This window comes from Pimephales promelas, chromosome 8, assembly GCF_988280905.1.
Source record: "Pimephales promelas chromosome 8, fPimPro1.hap1.1, whole genome shotgun sequence".
Lineage (NCBI taxonomy): Eukaryota > Metazoa > Chordata > Actinopteri > Cypriniformes > Leuciscidae > Pimephales > Pimephales promelas.
This window is the reverse complement of record NC_142776.1, coordinates 31,645,787-31,662,064: the sequence shown is the minus strand read 5'-3', so window position 1 is coordinate 31,662,064 and position 16,278 is coordinate 31,645,787. Positions and strand designations below refer to the sequence as shown.

The 16,278-nt window shown below is 36.4% G+C and overlaps 1 protein-coding gene across 15 annotated transcripts in view; it reads right to left on the bottom strand.

Moving 5' to 3' along the window:
- Positions 1 to 16,278, bottom strand: part of chl1b (cell adhesion molecule L1 like b) — a 129,403-nt gene that overhangs the window by 24,158 nt on the left and 88,967 nt on the right. For 12 of the 15 annotated variants that reach the window (XM_089134374.1, XM_039648822.2, XM_089134382.1 and 9 more), the window contains 15 exons: positions 14,714 to 14,907; positions 13,353 to 13,370; positions 12,870 to 12,978; positions 9,618 to 9,808; positions 8,971 to 9,093; positions 6,897 to 7,067; positions 6,569 to 6,613; positions 5,471 to 5,582; positions 4,781 to 4,965; positions 4,041 to 4,172; positions 3,559 to 3,702; positions 1,884 to 1,995; positions 503 to 669; positions 257 to 416; positions 49 to 173 (listed from right to left, as the gene is read on the bottom strand). In XM_089134374.1, coding sequence (XP_088990500.1) covers positions 49 to 173; positions 257 to 416; positions 503 to 669; positions 1,884 to 1,995; positions 3,559 to 3,702; positions 4,041 to 4,172; positions 4,781 to 4,965; positions 5,471 to 5,582; positions 6,569 to 6,613; positions 6,897 to 7,067; positions 8,971 to 9,093; positions 9,618 to 9,808; positions 12,870 to 12,978; positions 13,353 to 13,370; positions 14,714 to 14,807 — 1,888 coding nt within the window. In that variant the 5' untranslated portion in view covers positions 14,808 to 14,907. The remainder of the gene's footprint in view (positions 1 to 48; positions 174 to 256; positions 417 to 502; positions 670 to 1,883; positions 1,996 to 3,558; positions 3,703 to 4,040; positions 4,173 to 4,780; positions 4,966 to 5,470; positions 5,583 to 6,568; positions 6,614 to 6,896; positions 7,068 to 8,970; positions 9,094 to 9,617; positions 9,809 to 12,869; positions 12,979 to 13,352; positions 13,371 to 14,713; positions 14,908 to 16,278) is intronic. The other 3 variants (XM_089134378.1, XM_089134377.1, XM_089134380.1) reach the window with 2 other exon arrangements.

Sequence of the window (16,278 nt, the reverse complement as noted above, 5' to 3'; positions counted from 1 at the left end):
TCTATCTCTACTTTCCTAAATTGTTAAGACTAAAAGCACATAACTCACCCACAACTGAAAGCTGCGCAACCGCCATGTCTTGGTCAACCGGTGTTCTGGCCACACAGACGTATAAGCCCTGGTCTCCAAAGCTCACATTAATGATCTCAAGCACTCCACCGTCCAGGATATATCTATACACACCAGCAAAGTCACAGATTAGACAGCGCTGTCATTCACTATTGTAAAAAAAACAACATCCTGTTGTCTATCTCACCTTGCGTTCTCGCTGCCGTTGAGGGCCATGCCATCTTTTTCCCAAAGGATCTCAAAGTCATCACCGAAGGAAGGGTCGGACTCTGCCTGGCATGAAAACTGGATAGTGGTTCCAAACAAAACCCGCAAATCACGTGGAGGATCGACTATTCTGGTGGGATCTGACAAAGAAAATAAAAGTCATTTTAGATTATGGGGATTTGCTAAATTGGTTAACTTTCTGAATCTAGTAAACCATTCCTCTTACCTTTGACTTCAAATGTTGCAGCAATGGCAACTTTGCCCTCGGTATTTTGAGCGAAACAAGAATACTCCCCCATGTCCTCTTTCATCACGCTGTGGATCTCCAGCGAACCATTCTGATGAACATAAAACCTTTCTCCTTCCACTGCATTGACACTGTCAGCTTTACTCCTGTGTAACCATACACCAACTGGGTCATTCTCAGGAAACAGTGTCAATTAAAACGATGAGTCATACGATACAGAACTTAGCCACATTATTTGATAGATGTCCCAACTGTGTATAAGGTACAGAACTTTTTTTAAATAAAACATTCATGCTATTTTGAAAATTTGCATGCCCCAATTAATCACCATTACATTTGAACTGTACTTAATTTCTTAATTTAAAACTTAATTTCACTTTGATTGAACATTATAATGCATTCACTGAAAAAAAATAAACAAAAACAGTGGTCATAGAAACCTCTCGGATTTCATAAAAAATATCTTCATTTGTGTTCTGAAGATGAATGAAGGTCTTACATGTTTGGAACGACACAAGGATAAGTAATGAATGACAGAAATTTCATTTTTGGGGGGACTAACCCTTTAAGTTATGTTGTGTGGTGTAATGAGATTTATAAATCAAGGACACAATTTGAAATAAAAGTAAAGGACATTATTTTGCAATTCTGTAAGATTCCACCTCAAGATATTTTGACCGCAACATAGTTTTGAAGAGAAATGTCATGGATTAGCAAATTAAATACTTTTTAAATTAAAATTAAAAAAATTAAAAAAATAAAAAGAGAATCCTGAAATTGACAGTTTCCAAAGAATGCCAAATTAATTAGTCATCCATGCTTTCACATGAATCTCATGTTTATGAAAACTGATGAAAAAAGTGCATAAGTGATAGTAAAGACATTAATAATGTTTTAAAAAATAAATGCTTTTTGACTTTCTATTCATCAAATAATCCTGAAACCATCAAGTTTTCTGAAAAAACGATACAGTATATATTAAGCAGAACAACTGTGTTCAACAATGATAATAATAAGGAAATGTATCTCGACCACCAAATCAGAATATTAGAATGTTTTTTAGAAAGGATTGTGTGACACTGAAGATTGAAGTAATGGCTGCTGAAAATCCCTCTTTGATTTCTCTTATGAGTCACCACAGTCAACAACACAAGTGCTGTTATTGCTTTAACTTAACAGTGGCACACTTACAGATCCACATGAGTAGTTTACCTCATTATCAGTGTTAAACACTGCCCGAGGGCCTTCAGTAAACTGCTTCACCAATGCAAAAAACACACAGAATACACTCCATTACTGCAGTGGTAACCCTTTAGAGCTGTGCTGCCCTCTGCTGGCCTGTACAAATACTTCTACTCACCACGTAATACTGGCGGTTGGCGAGCTGAAGACCTTACAGTGCATGACCACACCTTTCCCCTCCACTGCCATATATTGCAGATTATTTTCTGTTAAGATCAGGGGCTGGATGTCTGGGGAGAGAGTTATCAGCATTGCACCATTAAACACGACAAAACACGATTGGATTAGTCTCTTTATCTCTCGTCTTGTGATGCACGTTGTTATCAGTTAAGTAAAAAAAAAAAAAAAAAAAGTCCCTGTCCTTGGAAAAGCAGCTTCCTGTTCTATCAGGGGAGGTAAGCGGGTTTGCAGGGTTATAGAGAGAGAATTGAGATTTATGTTTTTCTCTTTCTTCTTTATTTAATTTAATTTTTTTCCTTTTCTTCTTTTTTTTTTTTTTAAAGTAAGGATCCTTAGCAGCTTATTTTATCTCTCAGATGAAAGCAACACATGCTTTGGTTAGAGTAACTGAATACGAATGGAGGAAGGCATAATTGTTTGCACATAAAAGCGCCTGGCTGCCTGTGGGAGAGTGTGTCTGGAGATCAGAACCGACAGAACAGCTCCACCCTAAAGCCTGTGTGCAATCATTTGGACCTTCCGCTCTCTGAACAAACCCGTCCATATCACACCTCTGCTCTGTCCACACCAACAAAAAAACAGATGTTTGTTCACGGCCAGGCAACACCATGGTCGTTTTATGTGATTTTTGGCCAAAACTGAATAAAACCACGAATATCCCACAATTTCTGCATTGGTCTCTCTTAAATGAGTGGAGAGAGCATGAAAAAGTTGCGAAGACATATTTAAAGGGATAGTTCACTTTGAAATGAATTTTTTATATGTTTTAGCTTACCTCAAGGGCATCCAAGATGTAGGTGTCTTACTTTCCACAGTAGTTTCAATTTTGATATTTTTAGGTCAAACCGTTCTTGTCTGTCAGTCATATAATGGAGGTCTATGGTCACCACCTCAAAGAGCATGCACAGAGAAGTCCAAATTAAACATGATTTAATGACTCATAAATGTAAGCACACATTGATGGCCTAAGACACGAAACGAGCGGTTTCTGAAGGCACGGGCGCTTCGGTCTGCGCATGCGCCGGAAAGCGCCGGTAGTGATCTCTTGCGCGGTTGCGAAAAAAAAATCAGATTTTTACGATTTTCCTGTATATTCAAATATATTTCTTCACAGTGAAGGATAACACTTCTGAAATCTCTGTGTAAGCAATGAGTGACGCACACACATGAGAGATCACTTCCGGGGCTTTCCGGCGCTTGCGCAGACCAAAGCGTCCACGCCCTCAAAGTACAGTACTTGGACGTGACTGTGATTGTTAGAGGTAAAAACGATATAAATACTGTTCGTTTTCTCACACAAACCACTTGTTTCGTGTCTTGGGCCATCAGTGTGTACTTACGTTTACGAGTCATTAAATCATGTTTAATTTGGACTTCTCTGTGCATGCTCTTTGAGGTGGTGACCATAGACCTCCATTTTATGACTGACAGACAAGAACGGTTTGACCTAAAAACATCAAAATTGAAAATACTGTGGAAACAAAGACACCTACATCTTGGATGCACTTGAGGTAAGCTAAAACATATCAAAAATTAATTTCAAAGTGAACTATCAATTTAATTAGAATGAAAATCCATTCAATACACTGCACAGCTGAGTACAGTTTGCTTACTCATAATCATGATGTTGGCATTGGCTAGGATGGTGCCGTGTTTGTTAGCGGCCTCACACTGGTAAACAGCGCTGTTTTCTGGGTTTGCGTTGTGGATGGAAATGGTGCCATCTTTCAAGATTTTTCTGTTGGGGACTGGGACCTCTGAAATAAAAAATGTGGGTCAAATGTTTTGTTAAAACTGTAACAGGGTATGTGAAATTTTAACTTGAAAATGAAAATACATAAACGGATGAAATATTTGCAATGCAGTTAAACCCATTAACGCAGAAAAAAATTGTTGACACTTAATTATAATTTTCATTAACAAACATTGTTACATCATACAATGCTTGACAGGTTGTAATCACCAATTATGTTATACAGTAATCCAATCTGTCAAAATCACCATTTCTGAAGTCAGTAGGCACAATGTTATCTAAAATTGATATTGTTAATGGATAGTTGATGAGTAATTTGAGATAGGAATTATAAATGTTTACCGTTCAACGGTCGGCCGTTGACTCTCCATGCAACACTAGGTTTAGGATTTCCTTTCACGACACACTTGATCACCACATCAGCTCCAATCGTCCCTAACTGACTTTGAGGTTCAATCTCAAACTCAGGAGGCTCTGTTTATGCAAGAGAATAGAGTCATGTAAAACAATGTATTACACACACATGACATGATTTTGATTAGTCAATTGCAGCAGTCAGCACTCAGATATGTCCTAATATTCATTGTTGTTTGAACACAAATAGCTGTTAAAGGTGAAGATGGTGTGTGTGTGCCTTGACCTTGCTTTGCTGCTTGAAAATAGACATTATTATTAATATATCTCTCCCTCACAGCCTCATTTGTATCTGTGTCATTTTTATTTAATATGGCATCTACCCTGACTAAGGTCAGAGTATTAAAAAAAAACAGACACTATACATGATGAACATACAAAAAAAAAAAAAAAAAAAAACTGAAATATAAACTTATTAAAAAATCTTTTATGATAGCATTATTATTCTGAAAATGACCAGTGAGTTCTAAGAATATGTATGGCATTTGAGCATTATAGTAGGAGTGTATTTATAGTTGTCCTGAAACAACCCTGGAAGCACTTCTTGTCTTTGGGCAGAAGATGGCGCACTTTTACCACTAGTGACTTTAAATGCATGATATACAACCATTATTAAAGCCACACTGGCATATTTACTGTGGTTATAAAAAATAAATAATGTGACTCACCCTCTACTGTAACATGAAAATAATGCACAACCTCTCCATGAGGATTTTTGGCTCTGCACATATATTTCCCATCGTCCTCCTCATTTACCATCTCTACGGTGAGCAACTTCCCATGACGCTCCACCACGACCCTTTCTGGAAGATTGTTGAAGCCTATTTTAACCCACTCCACCTTTGGTGTGGGGCTGAAAGACAGATTGTAGTAATGAGCAACCAATCATTTTTCATAGAGTCTACCCAGCAAACAAAAATGATATGAACTTTATGCTAATGTTTCCATTAGGTTGAAAATATTCTTTCTGAACTATCTCTGAATGTTCAAAACGTCCAGGTTTTAAATGATTTAAAAAAAATTTTTTTAAATGAATGATTTTTTTTCTTAATTATGTATACATTAGAGAAAGGGGAATGGGAATGTTACATTTATGGGAACATACAGTAACTTTTGAATGTTCTCTCTATGAATAAACACGTTTTTGAGCTATCATTTTGCAAATGTATTAAAGTTTACAACTTTAAACAAACATTTATTTTTTATGTTTCCATCTAAATGTCCTTAATATAATCCACGTTTAAACATTCCCACTAGATTTTAAATGCATATCAAGTGGTATTATTGAAACAAATGGCATGCTCCTAAATTAAATTAACGATTCAACTGAATAATGCAAATTAGACAATGACACTTACAACCCCTCTGCAATGCACTCCAACTGAAGAGCTTCGCCTTTCACCAGACGTGTATGTGACTCTAATCCTGTGGGCACCAGTAGACGGGGCTTCCTCTCCAAAAGAGAGTTTGCTTTATAACAGTAAAAAGATAAATATAATATAATATAATATAATATAATATAATATAATATAATAATTTATTTAAATCCTTTCATTTCTACAACATAATATCACCAAACAGAACTGTAACTGTTTTACATTAATTAATTATTCAATTAAGTTTTTTTAAAGGGATAGTTAACTTTGAAATTCATTTTGGTATGTTTTAGCTTACCTCTAGGGCATCCAAGATGTAGGTGTTTTTGTTTCCTCAGTAGTTTTGATATTTTTAGGTCAAACCGTTCTTGTCTGTCAGACATATAATGGAGGTCTATGGTCACCACCTCAAAGGGCATGCACAGAGAAGTCCAAATTAAACATGATTTAATGACTCGTAAATGTAAGTACACCTAAGACATGAAACGAGCGGTTTATGTGAAAAAGGAACATATTGTTTTTACCTCTTGTTTCCACAGCCACAAAGCGCCTGCGCGGCTTTGGTAACAAGAGGTTAAAAACGATATAAATACTGTTCGTTTTCTCACACAAACGGCTCGTTTCGTGTCTTAGGCCATCAATGTGTACTTACATTTACGAGTCATTAAATCATGTTTAATTTGGACTTCTCTGTGCATGCTCTTTGAGGTGGTGACCATAGACCTCCATTATATGTCTGACAGACAAGAACGGTTTGACCTAAAAATATCAAAATTGAAACTACTGCGGAAACAAAGACACACATCTTGGATGCCCTTGAGGTAAGCTAAAACATACCAAAAATTAATTTCAAAGTGAACTATCCCTTTAAAATACAAGTAATACACCAGAACAGAGAAGTTATGAATGAACCCATTCATTATTTCCATCACTGATCAGAGAACACCTTTGAGTTTTGCAAATGTAGGCTAAAGAGTAAGCAAGTATAATGTGACATGGAATGAGATAATTAATCAAAACTAATTAAAAACAAAGCAGCTTCTCTATGCGTATGTAGCATCTCTAATGAACGTCACTCACCATAACCTCTGCCGCTACCAGACACTGAGTCCTTCATTAACTTGTCTTGGATGAAGAAATGGAGACAAATAAAAATATGCGTGGCAATGCAAAAACAACTAAAACAATAGATAAAATGGACATGAAATACACCAACAAGTCATCACAGGAAGTATCAATATCTACCAAGCTGATTTGCTGAGGTCCAGCAAGCGCTTGGAGATTGACTACATGAGACACTGGAGATGTACAGATGCACATGGCCGGCATGTATAAAACCAATGCTGGTCGTGAAAATAAATTACCACGTTATGCAATCAAACTCTTGAAAATGAGTATTTTTACATACTGTTTTTGACCACGACGGACATGGCAGTTTTCTGGACGATGGTTCGTATGAGCGGGAAGGCAGCAAAGCAGCTGTAGTCTCTGCGGCTGTCAGTCTCAATGGCGTTTGAGAAGTACAGGTTCCCATTCAGACCCACTGATACTCTTTCATCCGGCTCGATGTGCTGTAGACCTGTGATGTTTAAAAAAAAAAGGAGAAAAATGATTTAACGAGACTCAAAACACTCAGTAATAAAGGTATTATAGTAATAATACAATTGCTTTAATGAACATGACTACAGTAGTGGCCAGAAGTGACGTCCGCAGGGGATATTTGTTTTTAATGACAAGTTCTTTTTTTTTCTTTTACTATTTTTAAAAAATATTTTAAAATATGAGGGAATACGGAAGCGTTTTGCATTCACTTGAGGAATAAAAATCTACTCTTTTTTAAAATAAATTAATTAAGTTAATCATCACAGAATTATGAGATATTTTTTCATGAAAAAAAGTTTTTGCTTTGTTTTTCTGAATTAACGAGTTAATATCTCAGAATTATGAGATACTTTTTTTGAAAAAAACATTTATTTCACTCTGTTTTTATGAATTAATGAGTTACTCACAATTTTGAGATAATTAACTCGTTAATTCAGAAAAACAGAGCAAAAACTTTTTTCCATGAAAAATTGTCTGGTAATTCTGAGATAATTAACTCGTTAATTCAGAAAAACAGAGTAGATTTTTTTTCCTCAACTGAATGCTATACGCTTCCGTAAGGGAAGAACGAAACACTAAACTTGGTTAAAGGCAGGGTGGGTGATTTTATCCAGTTTTCTTTTTTTCTTTTCTTTTTTTTTTCTGTAATGCTGGCTGAAAATGTTTTAACATCCTTATAGTAATCACTAATTTAACTGGTCTAAATGCATTTGCATGTATATATCTCGTCTGTGGACAGTTCTTCCTGAACCAAAACAATGAGCTTATGCTGTGTTCACACCATAATCACCATAACCCGTAACGCTATACTCTGAGCGGTTAGTGACTCTAATTTATGCGTTTCAATGGCAACACTATCAACGCCGAAATGAATCTGCAGCAGTCATGTGATACAGGTCAGTGCTCTTTAAGTTGTTTATGTATGTTCATTATTATTGTAACGTAATGTGCTTTAAAACTATGTGTTTTAATGAGGCCTGGCTTTGGAGACACTCTAAAGGGAGGGTGGGACATATGCTTTTAAAGCTAGCTCACTATTGCTAGCCTCTCCGAAAAACACTTACCTTTAAGGTATTTATCTGACAAAGATATTAGATGCATTGAAAAACCAAAAGCTCACATGATTAAGCATACACTGACTACAACATAATTAGGGACAAGTTACAAAGAAACGAAAAGCAGGTCCCAGGCACTCAGTCAAGGTTTCAATGAGGAGAAGGATAAAGTAAAAAAAAACAAAAAACCTTTCTTTAGTATGGCTAAAATCGTTTTTTTAAAGTACACGAATCAACATGTTTTGACCAACAAGTGGTCTTCTTCAGGGAAAAGTAACACAAAATATGAGAATGACGACAAATTATAAATTAAGTCCCACATATAATCAGAAAGAATTCAATAAACCTAATAAGGCCTAATACAATCAATTAACCCAATAAAGCAATCAGGTCAAACAAGATAGGGGAAACCAACATAATGATGAGTAGAACAAAGAAACAATAAAGAAAAATATCTCCAAAGAAATCTCCCTCAACGTAGGAGAGTTAATCAGTTATTAAGATAAGGTTGTCTTGTTTTTGCAAGTGTTCATAATTTTTGTCAATTAAAAAAAATTATGTCCACACAATTTGGCATGTTTCATTGCATTCTCAAAAGTAAAACAATTAACCTCAAGCACAACTACTAATAATTTTAATATTATTAAAATATACATTTGACATATTACTTTTTTTTAAAATAATTGAATTCATAATAAAAAGGTAGATTTAAAGGTAGACTATGTTCAGCCGATCCTTTTAACTACGCAATATTCACTGAATGCACCGTAGGCCAAATGTGGATGTGCCTTAAACTAATTTAACCACCAAAAAAACAGAACTTACCTATTGTCATCCAGTAGATTTGCAGTGGGGGAATTCCTTTAGGTGGGTTGCACTCCAGAATGACTGACTGACCTTCCATAACCTCGATGGGATCAATGATCTCTTTAGGGAACTTCGGAACATCTGCAGAGAGAAACAAAATGAACCAATACCATTTTACAAATGAAGTCACCATTAGGTGGCAGTATAAGACAGGCTTTCTCCCCTAAGGCATTCCTAAAAAGAGATTATTCATTCCAATTTCCCAAATTTAGTCCAAAATCCAGCCAATAACGCATCATTCTGCTGCTGAAACTGAACGTGCTAGCTGAATGAGTGATTGAAAACCGGTCTTGTTTTGTAACTGATGACTCTTTGCCCTGGTTACATCTTTGGAGATTTATGTGGTGTATTTCAGAACACAATGAGAAATGTTACATCAAAAAAATGATGGAGAGAAAGGAGAAAACTCATTTTTCATCAGCCCTCTCCTCATGGTCCATAATGCACTGTGATGAAAGGGAAAGAAAAGCTCCAGGGTTTGTAGCGGGTAAGTAAAATGGATATCCCACTATGGACCAGAGCGGTTGTTTCATTGGATAGTGAACTCTAAATCTTTCTGAAAGAGTCGTTACAGCGCATACAGCACAAAGTTGTGCATTACTCACTGGGAACAATGAATTCAATCTCTTCCGACATGGCCGTTCCTAACTTGTTGGTCGCAAAGCAGCGATAATTGCCCTGGAATTCTGTGAGATTCCCATTATTGGGAATGGTGAATGTTCCGGAATCATCTAATGTTATCAATCTGGGGTCCAGATACGGATCAAAGTCTTGACCATTCTTTGTCCACTTGAATCTGAAAAACAGAGAAGATCAATGATTCAATGAAATTAAAACTGCTCAGTGTGCAACCGTTGAAATATAAAAACAACACAAGAATGCAAAGACGCTTTCCACATTCAGTTTTTTTTTAAATTTGATATGACATCAATTACTCAGACGGGGCTTTGATACGTGCTTTGAAATGCCAGTGGGGTGTTTGCGTGTTTCTGATGTTGCTTTTGCATATATTGTGAGCTGTTCTACCCATAATCTAGCAACCCTGCTGAATATCCATGCTGGTTTGGTGCTGATCTTGCACAGCTGCACTGTTCACCACGCAAAAATAGCTGGTGATGTTGATCAACCAGCACGCGAGCACCATGATGATGCTCTTGCGGTCGTTCCTGAAGGTCGTTCCCTCCATCTTTGGTCTAGTTTTCATTGCAAAACTAGCACAAGCAAGCGATTAGTAGAGGAAGACAAATGATAACATGACTTCAAGCTGAAGATTGTATCGAGTACATGCTGTATCGCGAATAAGTCACTGATGAAGGGCGTTAGGTATGTGAAGTACCTTATTGCTTTTATAAAACGGTTACCCCACAATACAAATATTATAGCCTTTTTTTATGTTAAGGAGTAGTTCTCTTTTCAAAAAACTTTTGCTGATAATTTACTCACCCCCATGTCATCCAAGACTTCCATGTCTTTCTTTCTTCAGTCGAAAAGAAATTAAGGTTTTTGATGAATACATTCCAGCATTTTTCTCCATATAATAGACTTCAGTGGGAACCAAACGGTTCAAGGTCCAAAAGACAAACTGCAAACTGTTCAAAGTGCTTTAAACGATTCCAGACGATGAATAAGGGTCTTACCAAGCAAAACGATCACTCATTTAATAAAAATAAATAAATAAATAACAAAGTTTAAGTTTTATAAGCTCAAATGCTCGCCTTGCTCTGTACTGCAATGCACGTTCGTGACTCTCCTTTTCAAACTCGTTCATCAAAATGAACAAATCTTTTTCCGAGTCAATTCGTTCGTTGAATGAACCAAATGACTCGGAAAAAGATTGAACAGGAGAGTCACACAGAACAGAGCAAGGCGAGCATTTGAGCTTATAAAACTTCAACTTTGTTATTTATTTATTAAATGAGCGATCGTTTCGCTTGATTCATCGTCTGGAATCGTTTAAAGCCCTTTGAACAGTTTGCAGTTTGCACTGAAACTGACTTTTGGACCTTGAACCATTTGGTTCCCACTGAAGTGCATTATATGGAGAAAATCCTGGAATGTTTTCATCAAAAACATTAATTTCTTTTCGACTGAAGAAAGAATGACATGGACATCTTGGATGACATGGGGGTGAGTAAATTATCAGCAAAAGATTTTTCAAAAGTGAACTACAGTAGTCTTTTTTCCCTGAACACATCCCCAAAATTAATACCGAAACCGTGAACCAAAAACCGTGATACAAACTGAAACCGTGAGCTATTTGAAACGTTGCAGCTACAGTGTCACAGTCCAAAGATGATTCAGAGTGAGAGGTTTTTGTGGCAAAAAAGGCCAGTCACTATTCTCGTGAAGACTGTGAGAATTCAGCTGGTAAGGGTAGTACTGTAAGGAGACGAATTCCATGAACTGCGAATGTTGCAGTCACTACCCCATAACTGCAGGGAACAGTTTAAACACAATACGCTAGTTTAACACAATCTTAGCCTCAAGCATAGTGTATGCGGTGACATGTTAATAAATCAAAAAGCAACGCCACTGCCGGTTGCTTTTAGAAGAAAAGAGGTTGCAACATCTATCTATTATCAAAGTATTTATCAGCAATTTACTGGAAATTTAATTAGTAGAAATGTGAATATTTGGTTAGTATGGTGATTTATTGTCTTGTGCCCCTAAAATTTTCAGTTGGGGGCTACTGTGCTCCTAATGAAAAAAGTTAGTCTGGAGGCCTGTATACTCCTCCAAAAACCATGGCTGTATCTAAAAACGAACATCCACTCTTTCCCAGGTCTCCCAAAGGTAAGGCACTACTGTTCACTGTTCACTTTGTTTAAATATTTGTTTTCCCCCAAGCAAAGACACATTCAATTCATTAAAAGTGACAGTAAAGACATTTATAATTTTACAGAAGAATAAATGATATTCTTTTAAACTTTCTATTTATCAAAAAATCCTTGAAAAAAGTATCACAATTTGCAAAAATATAAGGCATAATACTAGTTAATGTTTCTTGTGCACCAATTCAGCATAATAGAATGATTTCTGAAGGATCATGTGACACCAAAGACTGGAGTAATGATGCTAATAATTGACCTATGGCTAAGCCACGCCCTCAAAAGCGATGAGCCAATCACAGTGTGCAGCTTAACCCAATACACTTGGACATTCTCTGCTTCCATTGAAATGCATTGCAGTTAGTCCGTTTTCATTCGTGTTTTTCTTATCATTTTAAGTTAAAAATGGTCAAACGGTGCGAATGGGGTACATGCAACTCCGACACAATGGTTCCTGAGAGGCTGGGCGACGGTGTGTATTTTTTTACCCTTTCCCAAACCACATCTCAACTGAGATTAAGTTATGCGGTAGACCATAACACCAACTAAACGTGGATAAATTAAACAAGGATGTCTACATCTGTTCTAAGTTAAGTCAACGACATATTTGAACGTTATCTTTAAAGGGGTGATGAACTGAGAAGTCAAATTTTCCTCAAGCTTTTGACATCTAAGAGGCCATCATATTATAAGAATATCCTGTAAGTTTAATATACATCCTTAGCCATCGGTCAATTCAGCTCTACATCACATGAATAAATTATATTTTAAAATGTATTAAATTAGAAAACAGTTATTTTAAATCTAAATTATATTTCAAAACATTATATTCAGTAATTATGCACAAATTAGTTTCCATAGCAGTAGCTGAAGTGTTACTCATTTGTCCTGCACTACTTCCTGAATAGTCATCTATTAATGACGGACCATTATTATTAAGCGTTACAGAGACTTCTTTCAAAAACATTTTTAATCTCACTGAGCCCGAACTTTTGAATGCTAGTGTATGTGAGAGTGTATACGGCTTACTCTGGTCTGGGGTTTCCTGTGGCCTCGCACTTCACCGGGAAGCTCTCTTCGAAAGAGAAGGCGATCACAGAAGCAGGAGACTGCTCTGTAATTGTGGGAAGCTGCTCCACTAGATAAAGAAACAGCCAGAAAGGAAAAATGCTCAGTAAACTGTGGAGGAAAATATGCGTGCAGCAAATGATGATGTGAAATGGCTTTGGTTCAATCGTAATGATTTTCCACAATCAGGTTGGCTGTTTTGATCAATGCATTCAAAACTAAAGGTAAACAAATTGTTTGTTGGAGAACATAATTAGATATCGAATCATTGATTGTGTGGCAAAGCATGAGTTGTTATCAGGCAATGGCAAATGATCTGGCCAAATAATGTCAATGAGAGTTTGTTTGTGGTTTAGAACAGGAAGAAAGTAATGGCTAATGCAGTTTGAGTGTAAAATTGGACATGCACGACTAGAATCATGATGGAATGGCATTGGAACTTACTGTTCATGCGTGCTAAAACTAACAAATCCACCGCAGCAGGGAGAACACATAGAAACAAATGTACAGGGATTTGTTAGAACCATAGATATTACTTCTGTTGAACTTCTAGCAAATTAATGAATTGTCAACAAACAATTAAATCCAGGGACCATGACTGATTAAATAAATGTAGAAATGTAGAAAATAAGAAAATTAAGAACAGTGTTGTGTTCCCCTCAGATATCTTTCAGGCCCCAAAGATATATTGTGAATAATTTAACATCAACAAAATACACTTTTATCTGGTTTCCATGGAAACAGCCCCAGAAATAAATTATACCTGCTCTCAGCTTGTGTGAACCTGCATACAAACACCCAGTTTCGAAAAGATTTGTTGTAAGAACAGTGTGCTCACTATGGAAGCATGTTTTCCTCCCAGAGTAAAAAAAATAAATAAAAATAATAATAGTTGAAATAATAAAATGTCACATAAAATTTTGTGATAGAAAAAGAAATTTATGAGATAAAACTCAAAACTATGAGAAATGAAGTTGCAATTATAAGAAATAAAGTTGCAATCATGGGATATGAAGTCACAATTGAGATACATTCATAACTGTAGGATATGTTACAATTGTGGGATGTGAAGACACAACTGAGATGTAGACATGGATATGAATATTAAGTTGCAATTTTGGTGATATACTGTGTGAATTAGCATTTTTTGAGATTTGTTGCATTATTGTGATCAAATTGTAAATTTGAGATAAAACGTCACAATTATGCGATATAAAAAATGAATTCTGATATAAAGCCGCAACTGGAATACGAAGTTGTAACTGTCACGTTTGTGCAACTGACAGTCACATTTGTAAGACATGAAGTCACATTTGTGAAAAATATAGTCAAAATGTGATATAGAAAGTCAAAATTGATATAAATATATGAATAATAAGTCATAACTGCACTATATGAAAAAGTAATTGAGTTACACAGACATTAGTCAGTGAGATGTGCATTCGCAATTCTGAGATATAAAGTAGAATTTGTAAAATGTGAAGCTGCATCAGTGATATCACAATTGTGTAATATGTTGCAATAATGAGAAATGAAGTCACAGTTGTGAAATAAGTCGCAATTGTGAGAAATAAATTCAAACATGATATAGAAAGCCACAAATGGTATAAATATGAAGTCATAAATTGAAATGAAAAAAATAAGTGGCAATTTCCTTTTTTAAATCTGCGTTGAAAACTGATGGTTCTTCCAGAGAGCATGAAAAACTGGGTAAATTGTACAAACGACTAAACTGAAAAACATGATCATATATATAAACTGGGAGAAGAAATATTACCAGAAAAAAAGTAATTTATTCAGCTTACCATCAAATGGAATATCCAGGGCATTAGTTTGATACCTGCAGCTCATATTAAGGCAAGCGCCCAAAAGTAGGAGGATTTTCCGTAATGACCGCATGACTGGCCACAGCCTCGGAGGTGAGCAAGAACGACAGGGAATGCTGCAGTTTTCAAGGAGTCAGTGCATCTCACTCCAACACGAGCTGGTGTCTTGATACCTGCACAAAACACAACACAGCTCTTACTGGCACCCAGACGTCAGCTTCAAACAAGAACACACACACAAGTGTATACACACAGACACCTGAACAACCATATGCTTACGGTCGCCCCACAGCATCACATATAAAAACAACCCTGTCACCTGCGCAGACACGAAAACTTATAAGCATATTCTGCTGCGTGTCTCCTGCTGAGTAACTTGCGTCAATGTCTATCCCAACTTGTATTCACTTGAAAATGCATCTGTGAGAGGAATCTCCATATTAAAGCTCTCTATCACTGAGTCCCTGGAGACATGAATTGTATTTCTGTAAATTGTTTGGCGGTGTATGTGTGACAGGCACATTTTTTTCCACCCTCTTCCCCTTCATAACGCAGAATTCGAAAAATGAAAACTTAGAGATAAAATAAACGGAGCCCCCCTGCAGTTATGGTAATGCACAGCAGCTGTTCCTGAAATTATTCTGAATTATGAATTCATGGCACTGTATCAGTGACAGATTTTGATTATCTGGATGCAGTAGAGAGAGCAGAACCACAAGGCTGGTAAATCACAAAGCTTGCAGATGTGCCTAATATGCATCTAGAAATACGCCGCTTTGTTATACCTAAGTGGATGAACTTTGAGTTAAATGTCATGTATTCTGCCATTAAAAGCGCACTCTCTTGTGATGTCATGTGTGGTAAGGGATCAGTAGTTGATTTAACCTTTTGGAATCTGGCGCCAGCAAGACATCTGGCCAGAGACAAATGGAGTTCACGCCCATTTTCCCTTCAGATTCATATCAGCGGTGCAATAAAATCGGGGTAACTCTAATGGAGGTCACCTTCCATGACGTACTGGGAATCAGCTATGTACTGTAAAAGCAGCAATGCGATGAATTACAGAGATCAGTTGCAGTTGTTCATGGTGCCTGTTGGCCTACAACGCCTAAACGTACTGTATGGTCAGACTGAATCAGCACTGAGTTTGCTAGAAAAATCCGTGGGATTCTGGAAAATGTGAAATGGAGTTGAAAGCTCTTAATGGACGCTGAAAATACCCAAATTTGTCTGCCATATTATTTACTAAAGTGGTCCTATTGTGCTTTTTTGAATACTACCTTTCATGTGTGTAAAAAGTCTGCAATGTTTTAAAGTTCAAAGTACACACCACAAATAAAGTTATTGTCTCCTAAAAGAAACAATCGATTCTGAACTGCCGAAACAAGTCGTCAGTAATTCCATCTCACTTCCCGTTAAAAATAATGTTATTCTACCGACAGATAAAACATAAAAACACAGAAATGAACTATTTTTCATAAATGATATATTTTCATTTATTAAATAATTTCTGTCGGCCGTGCACGATATTAAATATTCAAGTA